This window comes from Strongylocentrotus purpuratus, unplaced genomic scaffold (assembly GCF_000002235.5).
Source record: "Strongylocentrotus purpuratus isolate Spur 01 unplaced genomic scaffold, Spur_5.0 spur5_scaffold_5, whole genome shotgun sequence".
In the NCBI taxonomy this organism is placed as follows: domain Eukaryota; kingdom Metazoa; phylum Echinodermata; class Echinoidea; order Camarodonta; family Strongylocentrotidae; genus Strongylocentrotus; species Strongylocentrotus purpuratus.
In genome coordinates, this window is record NW_022145611.1 from 7,731,957 (window position 1) to 7,749,747 (window position 17,791).

Here is a 17,791-nt window from a genome sequence, read left to right on the forward strand (position 1 = left end):
ACAGACAAAGAAAGAGGACAAAATATACAGTTCCTCTTTCTACCCTCAACAAAAGGCCATTTTCGTAATATAACCGAATTTAATGCATATAGGTCTTTGTGAAGTGCCTCAAAACAAATTATTTCATTCACCTGATAGGAATAATAGTAGTTCTATAGTAATAATGCAACTGCATATATTAAGTGTTGCTAGGTAGGTCAAGCCATAATTTTTGTCCAACCTGGCAACAACTTATGTATGCAGTGAGGATTCTGTCTATTGAAATACTTTTATTCTTATCAGGTGAATGAAATAGTTTGTATTGAGGCACTTCACAAAGACCTATGCATTAAATTCGGTTACATTACGAAAATGGCCTATTGCTACATGATAGAACATCCCTCCACTGCTATTATGTAAAAATGTGTAGAACAGGTGAATATGCATGTGACACCTGTTCTACAAATTTTTACATAATAGCAGGGAATGGATGTTCCTTTGTCTACCTGAGGAACTGTATATTTTATGCGCACGCGGCATATACTAGTACCGTACTAGATTAAGGAAAATCAAGGTTGACACATTCTCGATCGCCGACTGAGACGACGTGACGCATGCGCAGTGCCTATTGGATGCGTTGGGTAACACGAGGATGGTAGGTCAGATGATACGTATAATTGAGAAGAAAGATCGAAGATAGATATGCATGTTTATATAAAGATCGTAAGGTCAAATCTTATCATTACCAAAAGGCCAACTTTGGGTAATGGTAAAGTCCTTTCTGAGGATATTAGTATTATACATAGACCTGCTCTCTCTCTCGCTGAATAGGCCACTTAACAAATTGTTATCAAATCAAATTTTTTTCCGAATCCATGAATTATTCTGCTACAAGACAGGTACCTGAGCTAGTAACGTTTGAAATAAACGATCCAAGATGGGGAAGGCCGAATTCTCTTCTTCACGGAAGGTTTGCTACGGAATACTGATTATATTTTCCATCGGTCTAATTGTTTCAGGATCCTTGACGCCACTTTTCATGGATAAGATGTACAGAATAATCATCGATTCGGTAAGTAGTATACAAAATGATACACAGTAGTGAGGGCATTTCTAAGAATTAACCGCACTCTAAAACGCCCGAGGTAATAACCGAGGGTGTTTGGACTGTTTTAAAGGTACCGAGTGTGGGTAATTTTACCAATGCCCGAACAAAATGGTGTGTATTATTTGTTTTATAAGATCACGTTGTATTTGTTTTGTTTTGTTTTGTTTTTTTTAACATGATTTTACTAATGACCGGTCATTAATACACATATAATACACAACATTGAGGTCATTAGTAAGAATTACCCACACAAGGTACCTTTGGAACAGTCTTACAACAGAAATTTGAGAATTAATACCTACACGTTTATTGCGACAATGTCGGAGTATGTATAGCCCAACAAGCCTGATAGAGATTTAAAACCATATAGAGATGAATGTTCCTAGAAGGAAAAGTAAACTCTGGTGACAATAAGGTGGGTAGTGAGAGCGAGAAAGGGGAGACTTTCAGAACCTAGTTATCAAAATATGAAGGAGACTATTTTGCCCAGGGGTCTCAGTCATGCGTCACCACAGGTTTTCCAGATACCTCCTAAACGAGGATTTCTTCTGAAGCCAAAATACATCCTATAAAATGAGGATTTCGTGTGGTGTTTCCCAAAGTCACACCCTTAAATGGGTATCTCATGAAATTGTACTCCCTAAACAAGTATTGTAAAAAGTGTAACCCCCTGAGGATTTTGAAGTGCGATTGGAATCTAGGAAAATACCCCTAAACGCGTACAGCAGGGTGTTGAAAATGGACATTTTTTTTTACCCTTAAAGGTACTATGTCCCATTTGCAGGCCAAACAAATGAAAAGGTTAATTTCCAACGACATTTGAAAGATAATACTAATTTAGAACTTCCCTAAAAAAGGTGGGACTTGAAAATGTATTCAAGTGGGAAAATAACGACTATTAGTTGTCAAATCGACTTAGGAGCTATAGAGCCAATAAGTAATAGTCTCGATTTTCAGACCATTGTACCGAATGGTACGTTTCATGCTGCGCAAAGATTCAATCAGTTTAATTTTGGTCATCAAAAGAAGTGGGTTATTGATGTAGACAAAATGCTCATGCACCCTTTACAGCTCATTTTATATATGTTATTACCAAAGAAGAAAAAAGCCAGTCAGTCACCCAATAGTGTCTGACACTGAAGTCTAACAAGTAAACGGGTTTCCTTGCATAGTTTGAATATTAGGACACTGCTAACGTTTAAATTTCACAGATAGGACATACATGACATATTCATAATTGCTGCAAAGTTCTACAGAATTTGAGGTTGGCTGCAAAAGGGACATAGTTCTTTAACCGCGTCCAACCTTTAGAAGAAAGTACACTTTATACGCGTTTTCTTGGTCTAGTTTGCTTACAGTATTTATATTTGACTGAGCCCCCTGGGCTATTTTGTAAAGAACAAAAAATGAAAAGCAACCATCCTTACGTAATGAGTTATATACATTAGGCAAATTCACCTCTGTTCGGTTATTGAAGACTGTTTAGAGCCTTCCGGCCCCTCAACAGACGATCTGTTCATTTTTAGTTTTTTCATTGTCTGTTCCTTTGCCACTGCCTACAGTATAGATCCATAGACCATAGGGCGTCATCCTTCATATCATTAACAATTTTCTTCGTTTCTATTAATCATCATTTTGTATGAATTTCTTTTCATCAGATGATGGTCCTGGAAGAGAGTTCATTGATCTATCAAGAATGGGCGCATCCGACATTGCCATCGTTCCTCTCCTACTATCTCCTCGATATTCAGAATCCCGAAGCATTTAAGAACGGAGAAAAGCTTATCGTCAAAGATAAGGGGCCTTACGTTTACAAGTAAGTATTTGATAAATTATAATGTTTTCAAAGTAAATAAAGTAATGTTTTTAAAAATTGGAATTAACATTATTAATTGATATTGTTCCTTCATTCATTTTTTCTGTTACATAACATTACAGAATATGCAATCATTTCTTTTGCAGGTATTCGTTTTGTTATGTAGTATTACAAATTATGTAACCATCTATTTTATTTTACTTATTTTTTCATGTAACATTATGTTACTACACAACGTACATTATTCTTTATGTATAAATTACAAGCTATGTTTATCCTGTTTATAATTATTGTTATACATTTATCTGTTCATACCAGATAATGTGACAACAAAGTTGCTAGTGTATTGTTTCCAAGCATTCAATAATTTGTTTAATATTAATTTTCTGTATGCACATGTAAAATAACTACTAATCGGTACATTTGCTACAGAAGCAGAAATACATATTTTTGAAGAAAAGAAAATTGTAAAGTAATTTTGAAGATGATTGTTTATCACAAAATCAAAAAGGTGCATTAATTTATGTCAAGTGTATTAAGAGCATCGTAATTCAAAGGTAAATCTCGCCTCTTCAAAATCTGTTATTTATTTAAGCAATGTAATATCTATGATAGAATATTTTTTAATACTAGGAAAAAGTACATTTAAAAAAGATTTTCCTCAAAAAAGGAAGAAAAAATAAATAGTACAATCATGTGTTTGAAAGGAAGAGAAAATATTATTTCATTGAAGTAAGATAAGACAGACAAACAGACATTCGATTTAAAAAGAAATGTAACTGTTGTTAGTCGGAGAATATACGCAAGAATATAACGATGCTTCTTTTGAGAGCTTTATAGTGATGCAATCATATTGAAGAATTTGTACCGATGTTGATCAAACAGAAAAACAATATTCTTTATCGGAAAGTTGTACTTGAAGTCAATGAAAAAAAAAACAGTTTGGTCAGTTTTCAGGACGAAACTGTATTGTGAAAATAAATTGAATGTATCAAATGAAATGCATTGCATATGCTTTTTGCAGAAGCAAAGTAACACACACACCCAGACACGCTCACAAATGTTCGTTGATATTCGATAGTTGTGGCATGATTAATTTTGTTAGGGATGTTAATTGGATCTGCAAAGACCAGGCGCGATAGCTCAGTCGGTAGAGCAGTGGTCTCGTAATCAATCCGGTGACCCAGGTTCGAAACCAAGGCGATGCGCTAGTGCCCTTGGGTAAGGCATTAATCCTCATTACCAGGTCCCTCGGAGAGGACCTAAAGCCGTCGGCCGTCTGGTTGCTTACTTACAAGCATTTATGCTTTCTTAGCAGTCAGGTAAAGTAACCACCACCATTCATGATTAGCCCATTCATAATCAATTAATACCAATTAACAATTGTTTTATTCAAACATCACATAAGAAACTTTGGCGCAAGTCGATTTTTGCACTCTCGCAAACAATGCTTCCTGTTCATCCAAGCGTCAACACATACCACACAAAATGATACCATATGATTTGGGATAAAACACTCTTTCATAAGATGTATAATAATGTACTGTTCGTACATGATTTTTAAAATAATTAGCATTTTTCTAGGTGAAAACTTTTTTTTGGACTCACACTGTATAGGCATTTGCTACTTGCACGAAGTGTCATGTCGTCTGTTATCGCATTTATTTCGGATGTTTTATTAGGTATTTGTAACATCTTCGATTATTTTGTTTACCCCCAACCACCTCACCCCTTTCCCCTCCCATCTCTCCCTCTCCCACCCCTCTCTCACTATTTCTCGCTCTTTCTCTCTCTCTCTCCATCTCTCTCTCTCACACTCTCTATCTCTATCTATTTATCTTTCCCTCTTCCTCTATTATATGCCTTTCTGTCTCCTCCTCTTTCTCTCTTCTCCCTCTCTTCGTCTCTCTCTCTCTCTCTCTCTCTCTCTCTCTCTCTCTCTCTCTCTTTTTCTAAATTTTCTGTTTCTCACCCTTTTTCTTTATTTATATAGGATTTACGTGGACAGGGACAACCTGACATTTCATGACAACGGAACGCTGTCATACGTGACACGGTATATCTACTTCTTCGAGCCTGAGCAATCGGTTGGCCCAGAAACAGATCGCGTCATCACCCCAAATCTAGCTCTGATAGTAAGAATACTGATAATATATCAAGAGCAAGTCAATAAATATGAAAACTGCATGTATTCAAGCCCAAATATCTTAAAAACCAATTAAAATTGCTATAATATGTTGTAGATAGTATGGTGGTTGGAAAAATCTTCCTTGATTTGATAGGATGCTCATCAAAATGCAATCACGGATGATTGACCATTTTGTTTAAACTGTGTCAAAGTCGCCTTAGTCCAAGTTTGGGATGGATGTAGTTTAGCAGTTTACTTTTAAGGGGGCTATCTAGGCTTGACCACTAATTTCATTCAAAATCTGGGTAGAAGTATAATTTTATATGAATCCGGAAAATACAAGAACGGTTGTTTAGTAGTAGTAGTAGTAGTAGTAGTAGTAGTAGTAGTAGTATAGTAGTAGTAGTAGTACTAGTATTTTTTTATTTTTATCATTAATAATTTTATTATCATTACCATTATCATTATCATAATTATCCAATCATCATCATCATTTTGATTGACTGCTTAACGAAAATTTTTTAAAGCTATCGCTTAAAATATGTTTATAAGCGATATATTGGAAAAATAAATTTAGGCTACTGGTCTATTATATTTCATGGTCTTTTCACATCCCTATCAGTCTTCTGTGTACGCCGCTCGGAATGAAACGGACGAGACGAAGAGCGAGATGAATGCTTTTCTCAATCTCATCAGGGAGGAGCTTACCCTGAACCTGACCATTGGAGAGGTGATGTGGGGTTACAAGAAAGCCCGACTGACACCCTTCGAGCGCTACAGAGAAAATGGCGAGTTCCTGGTTCAGGATAACGATGACAGAGAGGAAAGAATGAGGCCAGGTTTTCTGTCGCCGGTAATGCATTTGATATACAGTCATGATGATAATAATAATAATTAATTATTATTATTATATTCGTGTTTGTTTACCAGGGTAGCTTGAATACCGTTCTACCAGAGAGGGCTCTTATCCTTACTAAGTTTTTTAATTTTTGAAGTTTGTGAAAAATTGATTTTTCCCGAATTATGTTTCTTGATAATGTGACATATTTATTTAAAGCTTACATCTAATTCTATTCAACAACGGCCCTAATTTAACCAGTCAACCTTTCATTCTTGAGTTACGAAAAATATTTAAAAAACGTCAAATTTACAAGGGGAATGAATGATTTAGTTGTAAACTGTAGAATATTTAAATACGTGGAGGCATTGCGTTCAGGGGTGCAACCTTGAGGATAGTCAGAATATAGACAACCATCATCCCATATTTGGGATTATTTATTCGGAAGGATTTGTTATCTATAGCATTAAGTTTCAAGGGTATATGGATCTCCACTTGATTGTTATTGAATGTATGCTTAAAGCCCCACTTTACTAGTTTGGCCAGGAGGGATTAGACCTCCCTGCATGGTCACTGACAGGTGGTTATCTCATCAAATAAGCTCTCATTAACATAAGAAAAAGAGGATCATGGGGGACAAATGGTCACCGATTAGGCATCGTTTGCTATATAGAGGGCGCAAGTAGCTATAAGTAGTGCAGTGGGGCTTTAAATATATTTGTAATACCTGTCCATTAATTTGTGAGTAATTTCTTAAATGAAACAAATCTTTGCATTTCAGTACAACGCGACTTTTCTCTACCAGTACAATATTTTTGATGGAGTCGCTGACCAGAAACTCATAAACACCATAGACAACTACTGGGGCGAACCGAAAATGGACTGGTGGTGGTCCGAAGAAGCCAACACAATCAAGGGAACAGGTATATCAATGTTGTCATTTTTATCTTCTTATATTAAAAGACCGCTACTATGCTACTACTACTTATGCTGCTGCTGCTATTGTTTTTTCTACTATTACTACTACTACTACTACTACTACTACCCACTACTACTACTACTACTCCTACTACTACTACTACTACTACCACCGCTGCTACTACTAGTACTACTACTACTACTACTACTACTACTACTACTACTACTGCTGCTGCTGCTACTACTACTACTACTACTACTACTACTACTACTACTACTTACCACTATCCCTACTACTCCGATTACTACTACTACTTTTACTCCCAGTACTACTACTTCTACTACTATTATTACCACTACTATACTACTAATACTACTCCTAGCATCCTATCATCCCTATCAACGTAGTTATTTGGTTGATTCAATATTTTTGTATTTTACAAAAAATTTCCATATCATCATAATTTCCCGAAGTTCAAGTTCTTAGACCAATGGTTTGTTTGTAGAGGCCTACTTGACAGCAAATATTCACTTGAGTCCAAGAGGTTCAATCTCTACTGATGATTTCCTGTATTGACCTAATCATTTTTGAAGTGTTTCCTGATAACATCCTTGATAAACGGTATAACTTCATCAAAAATCATACAGTGATGTAAGTGCAAAAATTGCATTAAGTTGGGGATTTTTATTTCTAATATTTTGACAGGGTAGCCCATTCACCAACAAGTGGTGGTCTTCCATGGGGCCCTGAATGAACATATTTACATCGTTTATAACATTTATACAGAACAGTTACAAAAATAAAACTCGTTTGCAAAATAAATATAATCATTAACCTAGTAAACAGTAATGTCAATAGGAAAATATTAATTAAGTCGCAATTATGTGAATAAGTCATGTAAATATTACAGAACATGCACGTAGTGTATGTACGGCTGAGCCATTCACAAATTACAACTTTGTTTAAACAATCTCTTAAATGAATTGACAGAGGAAGCCGTTCTCAATGAATTATCTAGCTTATTCCATTCAAATATGGAAGAAACAATTGGGCTACACTTATAACAATCAGTGTGAAATCTAGGCACACGTAAACATCCACTGTCTATTTGCCTTGTATGATGCTCATGTACATCATTAGGATTGATTAAGCCTACCTGAAGGTAAGAAGGTGCTAAGTTATGAACGCATTTATATATCATCATAACGCGACTTAACTCAAACCGCTTGTCTAGTGTCATCCATTTAAGACTTGTGAACAAATCAGCCGACGGTGTGTCATATGTCTTGTTCAATATTATTCTTGCGGCCCTCTTTTGAATTTTTTGCAGCTTAGTTGTATGAGAATGAAATCAGTTCGACCATACAACAGAGCAGTAATCTAATCGTGGCAACACTAGACTGTTATAAAGTAACTTTAAGGATTTTACTTTACAAAGAGAGGAAGAAGTAATCATAATTTCCCAAAGTTCGACTTCGTAGTTTGATAGTTTGTTTGTATAGGCCTAATACCGGACAAAAAGAAGTGCAATTGAGTCCAATTTATTAAATTTCTACTGATGATTTCTTTTATTGACCTTATAATTTTGAAGTGTTTCCTGATCATATCTCTGATAAACGGTAGTACTTCATCAAAAATCAGACAGTGATGTAAGTGCAAAAATTGCATATAAGTATGGGATTTAACTTTACAAAGAGAGGAAGAAGTAGTTATAATTTCCCGAAATTCAAGTTTGTAGATCGAGGGCTTGTTTGTATATACTGGATTGAAAGAAGTTCACTTCGGCCTAAGAGGTTTAATCTCTAGTGATAATTTCCAATACCGCCTAATAATTTTGTAAGTGTTCCTTGAGCATTTGCCTGATATACCTTAATATTTCATCAAAAATCAGAGAGTGATGTAAGTGCAAAAATTGCATATAACTTAGGGGTTTTACTTTACAAGGAGAGGAAAAAGTGATCATAATTTCCCGAAGTTCGAGTTCGTAGTTCGATTGCTTGTTTATAATAAATGGCCTGCTGGACACAAACAAGTGCCATTGAGTCCTATATATTAAATCTCTACTGATGATTTCCTATATTGACCTAATAATTGTTGGAAGTGTTTCCTGATCATATCCCTGATATAGCTTATTATTTCATCAAAAACCCGACTATGATGTAAGTGCAAATTGTGCATATAAGTTAGGGATTTTAATTTACATGGAGAGGAAAAAGTAATTATAATTTTCCGAAGTTCGAGTTCGTAGTTCGATTGTTTGTTTGTATAGGCCTAATACTGGACAAAAAGAAGTGCAATTGAGTCCAAGAGGTTCAATCTTTACTAATGATTTCCTTTATTGACGTAATAATTGTTGAAGTGCTCATGATTACATCCCTGATAATAATAATAATTATAGCTAGTTCTTATATAGCGCTTTTCCGGACCGAAGGCCCTATCAAAGCGCTTTTTATATTACCCCGTATATACCGTATTACCTCATCAAAAATCAGACAGTGATGTAAGTGCGAAATTTGCATATAAACTTGGGATTTGAATTTACAAGGAGACGAAATAACGGTATGCTCTTGACCCAAATCAACTTAAAAGCAAAATCAACTTCACATTAATGTGTATGCCCTGCTTTTGCAAGATAATTATGGCACCACTGTGTGTGCGTGAGGGTGGGTGCGTGCATTATTGTGTACTTGTGTATGTGTATGTGTGTTTTCCCATCAAAATTATAGATTTATTGTCAGGTATGTGTGTCCCTCGGCATCAGCTCTTGCTATTGCCCGTACATGGCATATGAGGTGTCATTTTGAATGTGATAATCCTTAATTTGAATGTAATGAACCCGCGTCGGGGGGTATTTAAATGCATAATTTGAATTGTCTTATTTCCACTTACACTTCACACCATGTCAGTCCCTCTCACATGCCGCCTGAGGGTCCGCACAATTCGCAGTCCCACGTCTAGGAAAGCATGATAATTATATACTTCCCTATTTTTCTATATACAGATGGAACCATGTTCCACCCCTATGTGGAGAGGACAGAACAACTAGATATGTTTAACCCTGAATACTGTAGGTAAGTGTCACATCCAAATGTATTTGATTTTACTATACTTCCTCTTTTTGTTTTGCTGTGTCATAATACTTCGGTAAATTTGTCGGTGTATTTTGTTAGAATGAACCTGATTGCAGTAACACGGAGCTTCGGAATTGAAAACCGTCATTTTTTCCCCCTCTTATTCCTCTTGAATATCTTTTTTCCAATCTTTTGCCTGAACCAGACGTCCCCTGATTTCACATCTTTGTTTTTGTTGTTGTTTTTGTTTCTTCTTCTGGACATGCAAGTATTTCACTGCAATAGACCAGTTCACGGTTATCACATTACTGCAATGACCCCAAATATCCACAGATCTTCAAAACAGAAAGAGGTCCAACTTTGTACATTTGTCAAAGAATACTTCCACCTGTGTATCATGGAGTGCACTGAATGTGCACGAATAAATAATGATTACATAACTTTCATGAGCACGTATCAAGTATTTCGTCTCCGTGTGTTTCAAAATTTGTTCTGCAATGACCTTTATCTGCTCATGCTCAGACTGCAACCGTGAACTGGCTTATATTGCAATCAAAGATACGTGTTGTAAATTTGTTTGTGACTTAATGATAACCTTCATCTGATAAGACGTTGTGTTTTGAAATTTGTAGGCTACATAAAGGTCGATGACTACGATCTAGGCGCCATATTTCTTTTGTTTTCTGAACAATCATACAGTTTTGTGATTTACAATTACGACATAAGGCGCCATGTTGTAGGTAGATATGCGACTTACAATAAGCCAGTTCATAGTTGCAGTCTGACCATGAGCAGATAAAGGTCATTGTAGCCCAAATTTTGAAATACACGGAGACAAAATACTGGATGCGTGCTCATGAAAGTTATGTAATCATTATTCATTTATGCACATTCAGTGCACTCCATGATACACAGGTGGGGGATCTTTGGAAAGGGGAAACAAGGGCTATTTATGTATCACCTCCTTCGCGGTAGGAGTGATTATTTCAAAATGTACAAAGTGGGACCTCTTCATGTTTTGAAGATCTGTGTATATTCGGGGTCATTTGGGACATGTGGTAACCGTGAACTGGTCTATTACGATATAAGGCGCCATGTTACAGGTAGGTCTTTGATTTACCATTACGATATAAGGCGTCATGTTACAGGTAGATCTTTGATTTACCATTACGCTATAAGGCGTCGTGTTTTGTATCATCAATATGCTGATCTAACTTTCAGTCACTCTAAAGCACTTTGTTTTGATATCTTTACATGCAGGTCTCTAGCTTACAATTACGAGAAGGACGTCAATTACAAGGGTATTCCCCTGCTCAGGTTCAAGCTTGCCACCAACACGTGGGCTAACGCCACAGACTGGCCACCCAATGCGGGCTACTGTTCGGGCAAGCCTGAGATGTGCGGTGTATCGGGAATCATGAGGCAGGATCCATGTCGGGCAGGTAAACCAAAATTACATTCATCCATAGACTCTGCTATTTCATGTTCTTTTTAAAATAGAGTGGTATCACTGTGATATATTGGTGCAGGGAATTAATTTTCTTATACGGAAGGTCTCGAGTTTGATTCTTGCTCGTTGTTTACATCATTAGACAACGTATTTTGTCCAGCAAACAAAAAATATGTCCTTTTCGACAGTCATGTCTCTTAAATGCGTGCCTGGCAATATCGGGGTTATGATAATTGCACAACTCGCACGGAGAGCTGTAGTGGCTACCCTAATCAAATAATACCAAATTGTGAATTAATATATGCAAAGTATTCGGGTGATTTGTCCATGTGTTACAGGCCATTAAGATAGCACTTCAAGCCTACTACAACCTACCTCACATACGGTTGAAGAATTGTCAGAGAGAAAATTTTCAGTCAATTGACATCGAGGGATTTCCCATCTTCAGATAAAGTGAAAGTCGTTTGGGGCATATTCGACGGAATTTTGTTTGTAACGAAATACTTAAAGAGCAATCTCAAACGTATGAACTTGCTCTTCAATACATATGAATTTAAGCGATCAATACAGTTGTGACTTCTTATTCATTTGTTTTAAAGGGGGGGGGGGGCTATATTTCGACCTAAACAATATTGCTGTCATCGTCATTATTAGCACATGGATCGTAGCCATTGAGGTTAAAATTACATTATTTTGTTCTACCGTTTTTTGTTCCTTTTTCTGCAGGTAGTCCAACAAGTATCTCGAACCCACATTTCTACGAGGGGGACCCTTCACTGATCAACGCCGTAGAGGGCCTGAATCCTGTAAAAGAGATTCATGAGAACACCATGGATATTGAACCAGTGAGTTAATAGAAATTATGATTTTCTATAATAATGCATCAATTTGTCATTATATCGTTCCCTAAAAAAATAATAATAAAAATTTAAAAAATATGTAGCTCAGTAATAAAGCTTGCCCGATGGTTGTGATCAAGCTATCGTTTTAAATGATCTGCTTTTAAACGATCGCTTTCTTCCTGAATAACATTTTGAATGATTGCAACATGAACAAAGAAATTCTTCTACCCACTCACTTTGTTTACTTTTATGTTTTATTTTCATTTTTCTTTTGTATCCGTTGTTTTCCTTTGTTTTGTTAGTTAATGGGTATGCCATACGTGTTAAACGTCCGCCTCCAGATTAACATGGAAACTACACAAGATGATTTATTCGAGTGAGTATTACTAGTTGACTTTATCATTGTCTTAAAAATTTCATCAAAAGTGTGCTGTTTTGAAATGGGATCATTTAGTTGAAAATGCATTTGTGGAGTCTAGAGTGTTATAATTTTTGTTTGCAGAGTTGCGAGTTTTCGCAACCGGCGACGCGGCCTTCTACAAAGCTAATCTTCGCGGGGGTCAGTTATCGGAAAATATTCACATTATTATCTACGTTTAATTTTCTATATTCATTATATGCACACAGTGAGGTGAAAAACATCCGGGAGTTTACCCTTCCCATTGCGTGGTTTGATCAGGTAGGAAATCATCCATTTGTCAAATGCAGATAGTTATATCTTCTACAGTGTGAGTCAAAAAGAAGTTTCCACCTAGAAAATTGCTAATTATTTTTAAAATCATCTATGAACAGTGAATTATTATACATCTTATGAAAGAATGATTTTATCCCGAACCATTTGGTACCATTTTTGTGTGGTATGTGTTCACGCTTGGATGACCAGGAGACATTGTTTAAGAGAGTGCAAAAATCTACTTGCGCCGAACGGCTTAAGTGATGTTTGAATAAAAAAATTGGGATTTGGGTATTAATTCGGTCTTTGCAGATCCAAATAACATCCCTATCAAAATTAATCGTGCCACACATACCAAATATAAAATATCAAATATCAAAGGACATTTTGTGCGCGTATGTGTGTGTATGTGAGTGACTTTGCTTCAATCTGCAAAAAGCATATGCAATGCATCTCATTATTTTGATACATTCAATTCATTCTCTCACTTTAATACTTTCAAAACATTCTTTCAAAACATGTATGATAACCTTTCCTTTATAGCTGACTTTTAAAATAAATTACAATTTTCTTAGTGTAAACTTTTGTTTGACTCACACGGTATAATAAATGTATTTCGCTATAAAATGGCATAATGGAAATAGAGCTCATATTAAATGCCCATGAACCCTTAAAAAAAGAATATTAGGTCTATTAACCCACACAGTTCAAGTTGTCGAATAATCCAAATGATGCTCAGCCCCGCTATCTACGTAGTGTTCTTTACATTTGGTTCTTAGAAAAACAGCACTCGTGCTGATGAGGGTGTCCCATCCCACCAGTAGTAAATAAATTAATAAACAAATGAATAATATTTTCTTTGCTTTCATTTTGTCGACCGTTGCGGAGTATTTCTATCGCGTAAACTGTACCATAAATAAGCCGATATAAAACGTGAATCGAGAAAACCATTCCAATCGCTTGAAGGATAATAATGACAGCAGACAGGTAATTTGTTTTTCACCAAGGCCTGTAGGCCCTAGCCGCCCTACTATATAAATGCCATTGATAGTGTTAATTTAGAAAAGAAGTCTTGCAATGTTGGAAATTGCATAGGGCGGATGGGATATAAATGGAAATGAACTCCCGGAATGAACTATATTCTCTTCGAGAGCAAGAAGCATTTTGTAACCCTCATCAATGGTGAAAAATGATGATGTGCATATCGGGGCAACAATAATAGATAAATCATCTTCTTTTAACCAGTTTTTGTAGATTGACTTGATTACATCATGATAAAATAACAGCTGGAGGTACAGAATATCAGACGTTCAGTACACTTTCTGAACAGTTCGATAAATAAGAAATATTTTTGCATTTTCAATTTGGCTGCAGGGTGTCGAGGCAGACGACACGATTGTCGACGATTACAATACCGGTTTCGTTATGACCGCCAAGATCGGTCTAGCTATGCAGTGGATATCGATTTGTGTTGGGATAATTATCTTCACTCTTACCGTCTGCGATACAGTGAGACGGTGCTCTGCCGAGATGACAGCATATGAAGTGTCAGAAAAATCCGAGGTAAGATCCAATAAAAGAAACATTAATACAAAAACGTAACAATTGCGCGTAATTTGTAGCGGAAGGGAGAAATAGAAGGTCGTCAAAGACCAACCATTTATAATTCGAGGTATGAATAGAAATGGAGAACATCAGAATAATTTCATGGCCAGTATGCAAATATTTCAATAATGGTGTAGGTGACACACACACAAAAAAAAAAGTAAATATAGATAACACAGCTTATGTGCGTGGGTGAGAGGAGAGGAGGCTCGATAGCTCAGTCGGTAGAGTAGTGGTCTCGTAATCCGGCCACCCGGGTTCGAAACCAAGGCGATGCGCTATTAATGCCCTTTGGTAAGGCATTAATCCTCATTTAACAGGTCTTTCGGAGAGGACCTAATGCCAGGACCTAAAACCGTCGGTCTTCTGGTCGCTTACTAACAAGCATTTATGCTTTCTTAACATAGGACATGACTCGGAACAAAACGCCATCGAAATTGCATAAGAAATTACAAACAAATTAAGAATTTAATTACATGTGGTAAGTAGGATAAAGGGTAAAACAACACTTTTTTTACACGAATTATCCAGTAGGCGCAACTGATTCTGACGTTAATGACAGGAGGAAAGAATTCATCCTCTCTGTTTAACATTTTCTAATCTTTCTTTCAGATGAAAGAACATGAACATGTAGAAAATGGAGACACCGCTTCGGATTATCACAAGGCACCTTTAAGCTCATCCCATGATCTAACCAACACCGCGTATACTAACCCAACATTCAGCACGCTGTCATCATAATAATTACAAAACGGACAAGTTCAAGGGATATGTTCCATACGTTACCAAAGAATAATAATTAATATGTAATTGCAAACATGACGATTGTATTCAAAAGGGTAATGAACAATGATCTGAAATTACTAAAACAAAAAAGGAATAAAAAAAGAAAGAGAAAATAGAAATAGGAATATTGTTGACTTTGATAAGCAGTTCTGTACAATTTAAGTTATTATTTACTAAAAGAAGGTAAATAAGAGTAGTCCCATTGATGTCATAATAAAAGTATTCGAAAGTTAAGTAAGAAAAGAACTAAAGAAGTAATCTTAAGATAGCTTGATTGTCTATTACGTCACATTAATGATCTATTTCATTTATCTGTTTATGATTTGTAGTTACTGTCGCTTCCGTTTGGAATAAAAATGACAACGAGATGGTTTGTATAAATGGGGACGATTTTTAAAGTCAGTTCAATAGAATTTGATAAGGGACCCCACTGGAAATAGGCTCTCGAGCTTTCGTGTGTTATCCTGTTCAAGCTGACTTATTTTTGATCTGTTATTATTGTATATTGTTGTATGTTGGAAGCTTGTCGAATGAAAAAAAAAGAAGAAAAAAATCAATGTCGCTTGCAATTAGTAAATTAAATAATACTGTGACAATATACACCGCATGAGCAGTTTGATGTATGGAATACTGATTGTATTAATATTAAGATTATTAACCCTTCTTCCTTTTGTTAACACTAATCTTCATTTCATGTGCAGAACAGATAGTCGCCTCTCTATCTCTCTTTTGTCTGCTATATATATGTAAAACTCTATATAGTTAATCATTCATTTATATCTAATGCCTTGTTTTGAAGTATGTTTGTATTGTATTTTTTACAGTGTATGGTAAATTATGTTGTCTAATTCATTTGTGTAATACGAAACACACGGACATACTGAAAACGGCCTTTTGAGCTGAAAGTGCGTTTTTACCATCTCTTAATAAAATCAACAAACAAACCAGCGCAGTCTAACGCGTTTGTTATTATCTTGATCCTTTATATTTCACATTTTCACAATTAATTTCAGTTAACTAAAATAATGTGCCATCATTCTCATCCCCATCATCATCAATAACCTACTGGGGCATGATTTATCCCCCTTCGAGATATCTATCTTGTACTAGAATGGAATATATGGACCGATTAATATATCAACGGGAAAACAGTACATTCCATTTACTTCGAATGTCACGCATCATTGCTCAAATTTCTCGAAATAGTATACAAATATACACTGTCTTGAGAGATTCTGGTTAAAACTATGCGCGAGAGGTGACTCCAATAGTACTATTTGCTGAGGGGTGCAGCCCGAAGCAAATGGCACCTTTGGAGTCACAGAGGCCCATATTTTTAACCAGTACCTCAAATAGAGGCATGGTATATTTGTTTTATATCCTGCATCAAAAGTTTATTTATAAAATATAAAAAATCCTATTTTGGGGAAAAAAAATCAAATTTAGAATTTAAAAAAAAAAATCAAATTTTTATCCAAAAAATTTAAAAATTTTTGTTTTCATTAAATTAAGATTGAAAAAGAAAACAAAAATCAATTCCAAAAAAAATTCACAATTTTTTTCAACTCCCAAATAGTATTTCTACTCTTAGTACTCTCATAGTACTCTCATATAGTACTTTTTCAGAGCAACCTTTGAATAGATCAAATATTTCTGTTCACGTGACGAGCTCTCAACCAATAAAAAGCCAATAAATTTTTTATGCATGATATAAAAACAATTATATTTTTGTATATGTACATATGAATTGCCACATTAGCAGCTTTTGTATATTGTAAACTATGACACACAAATAAATACAAATCACTGACACAATGAGTCATGCTTTTCAAAACCAGAGCACGTTGGATCTGGATTAGCACATCAAAATCGAGTTTTTAATAATCACAAGTTCCATTTGATATAATGTCATCGGCATATCACTATTTCCCATTATACATCCATCAACATGCATCACTTTTGCCATCTAACCTTCACCATCCGTGGACGCAAGCATCAAGATTTCCCAAAGTGAAGGTTAAATTGCAAATCCTCCCTTTCCTCATTTTAATGCAAAGATACATAATTGTTTACAACTTTGTGTACATTATGGTACAAAGTATAGCGTATAAATTACATTCTTCAATGGTAAAGCACGCCCCTTGACCTTAGCCAAGTGTGAACCATTGTAGTTAGAGAGTAACATCTCTTCAAAGTATATTGTCCATTATACATGGTTCTAACCTTCAAAATTACAATGATCTATACTAACTAACTAATTACCATCTAATCTTGAGAATATAAAAAAATCATACACATTCAATATTCTCATGAAATAAAGTGTGAAGATTAAAGCATATATCCTTTCCAGACACATAATATATATATATTGCTGTGAAAAACACTGCCTTTTTGTCATATACATGTATGCAGCCAATACTTACTTGATGAGTCCGAATAAGAAAAAGGCAGTGACAAAATGTGATTTAGTTCTACTAAACACTACTGTGGGCTCAATTCAACAGAAAAACAGTAAATATACCAGCAAACTTGTATAGAACTTGTATAGAAAGACCACCAGTCTATAAACACCATAT

At 35.5% G+C, this 17,791-nt stretch overlaps 1 protein-coding gene across 1 annotated transcript; it reads left to right on the forward strand.

The window, feature by feature from the left end:
- The first annotated feature begins 819 nt into the window (after positions 1 to 819).
- On the forward strand, positions 820 to 16,163 carry LOC100893900 (scavenger receptor class B member 1). The gene is made up of 12 exons (XM_011680729.2): positions 820 to 1,051; positions 2,746 to 2,903; positions 4,897 to 5,038; positions 5,654 to 5,884; positions 6,651 to 6,792; positions 9,790 to 9,859; positions 11,120 to 11,301; positions 12,036 to 12,154; positions 12,454 to 12,527; positions 12,779 to 12,830; positions 14,199 to 14,387; positions 15,042 to 16,163. Exons 1-12 carry the CDS (start codon positions 917 to 919, stop codon positions 15,168 to 15,170), a joined length of 1,623 nt encoding a protein of 540 aa, XP_011679031.2. The 5' UTR covers positions 820 to 916; the 3' UTR covers positions 15,171 to 16,163.
- The last annotated feature ends 1,628 nt before the right edge of the window (positions 16,164 to 17,791 follow it).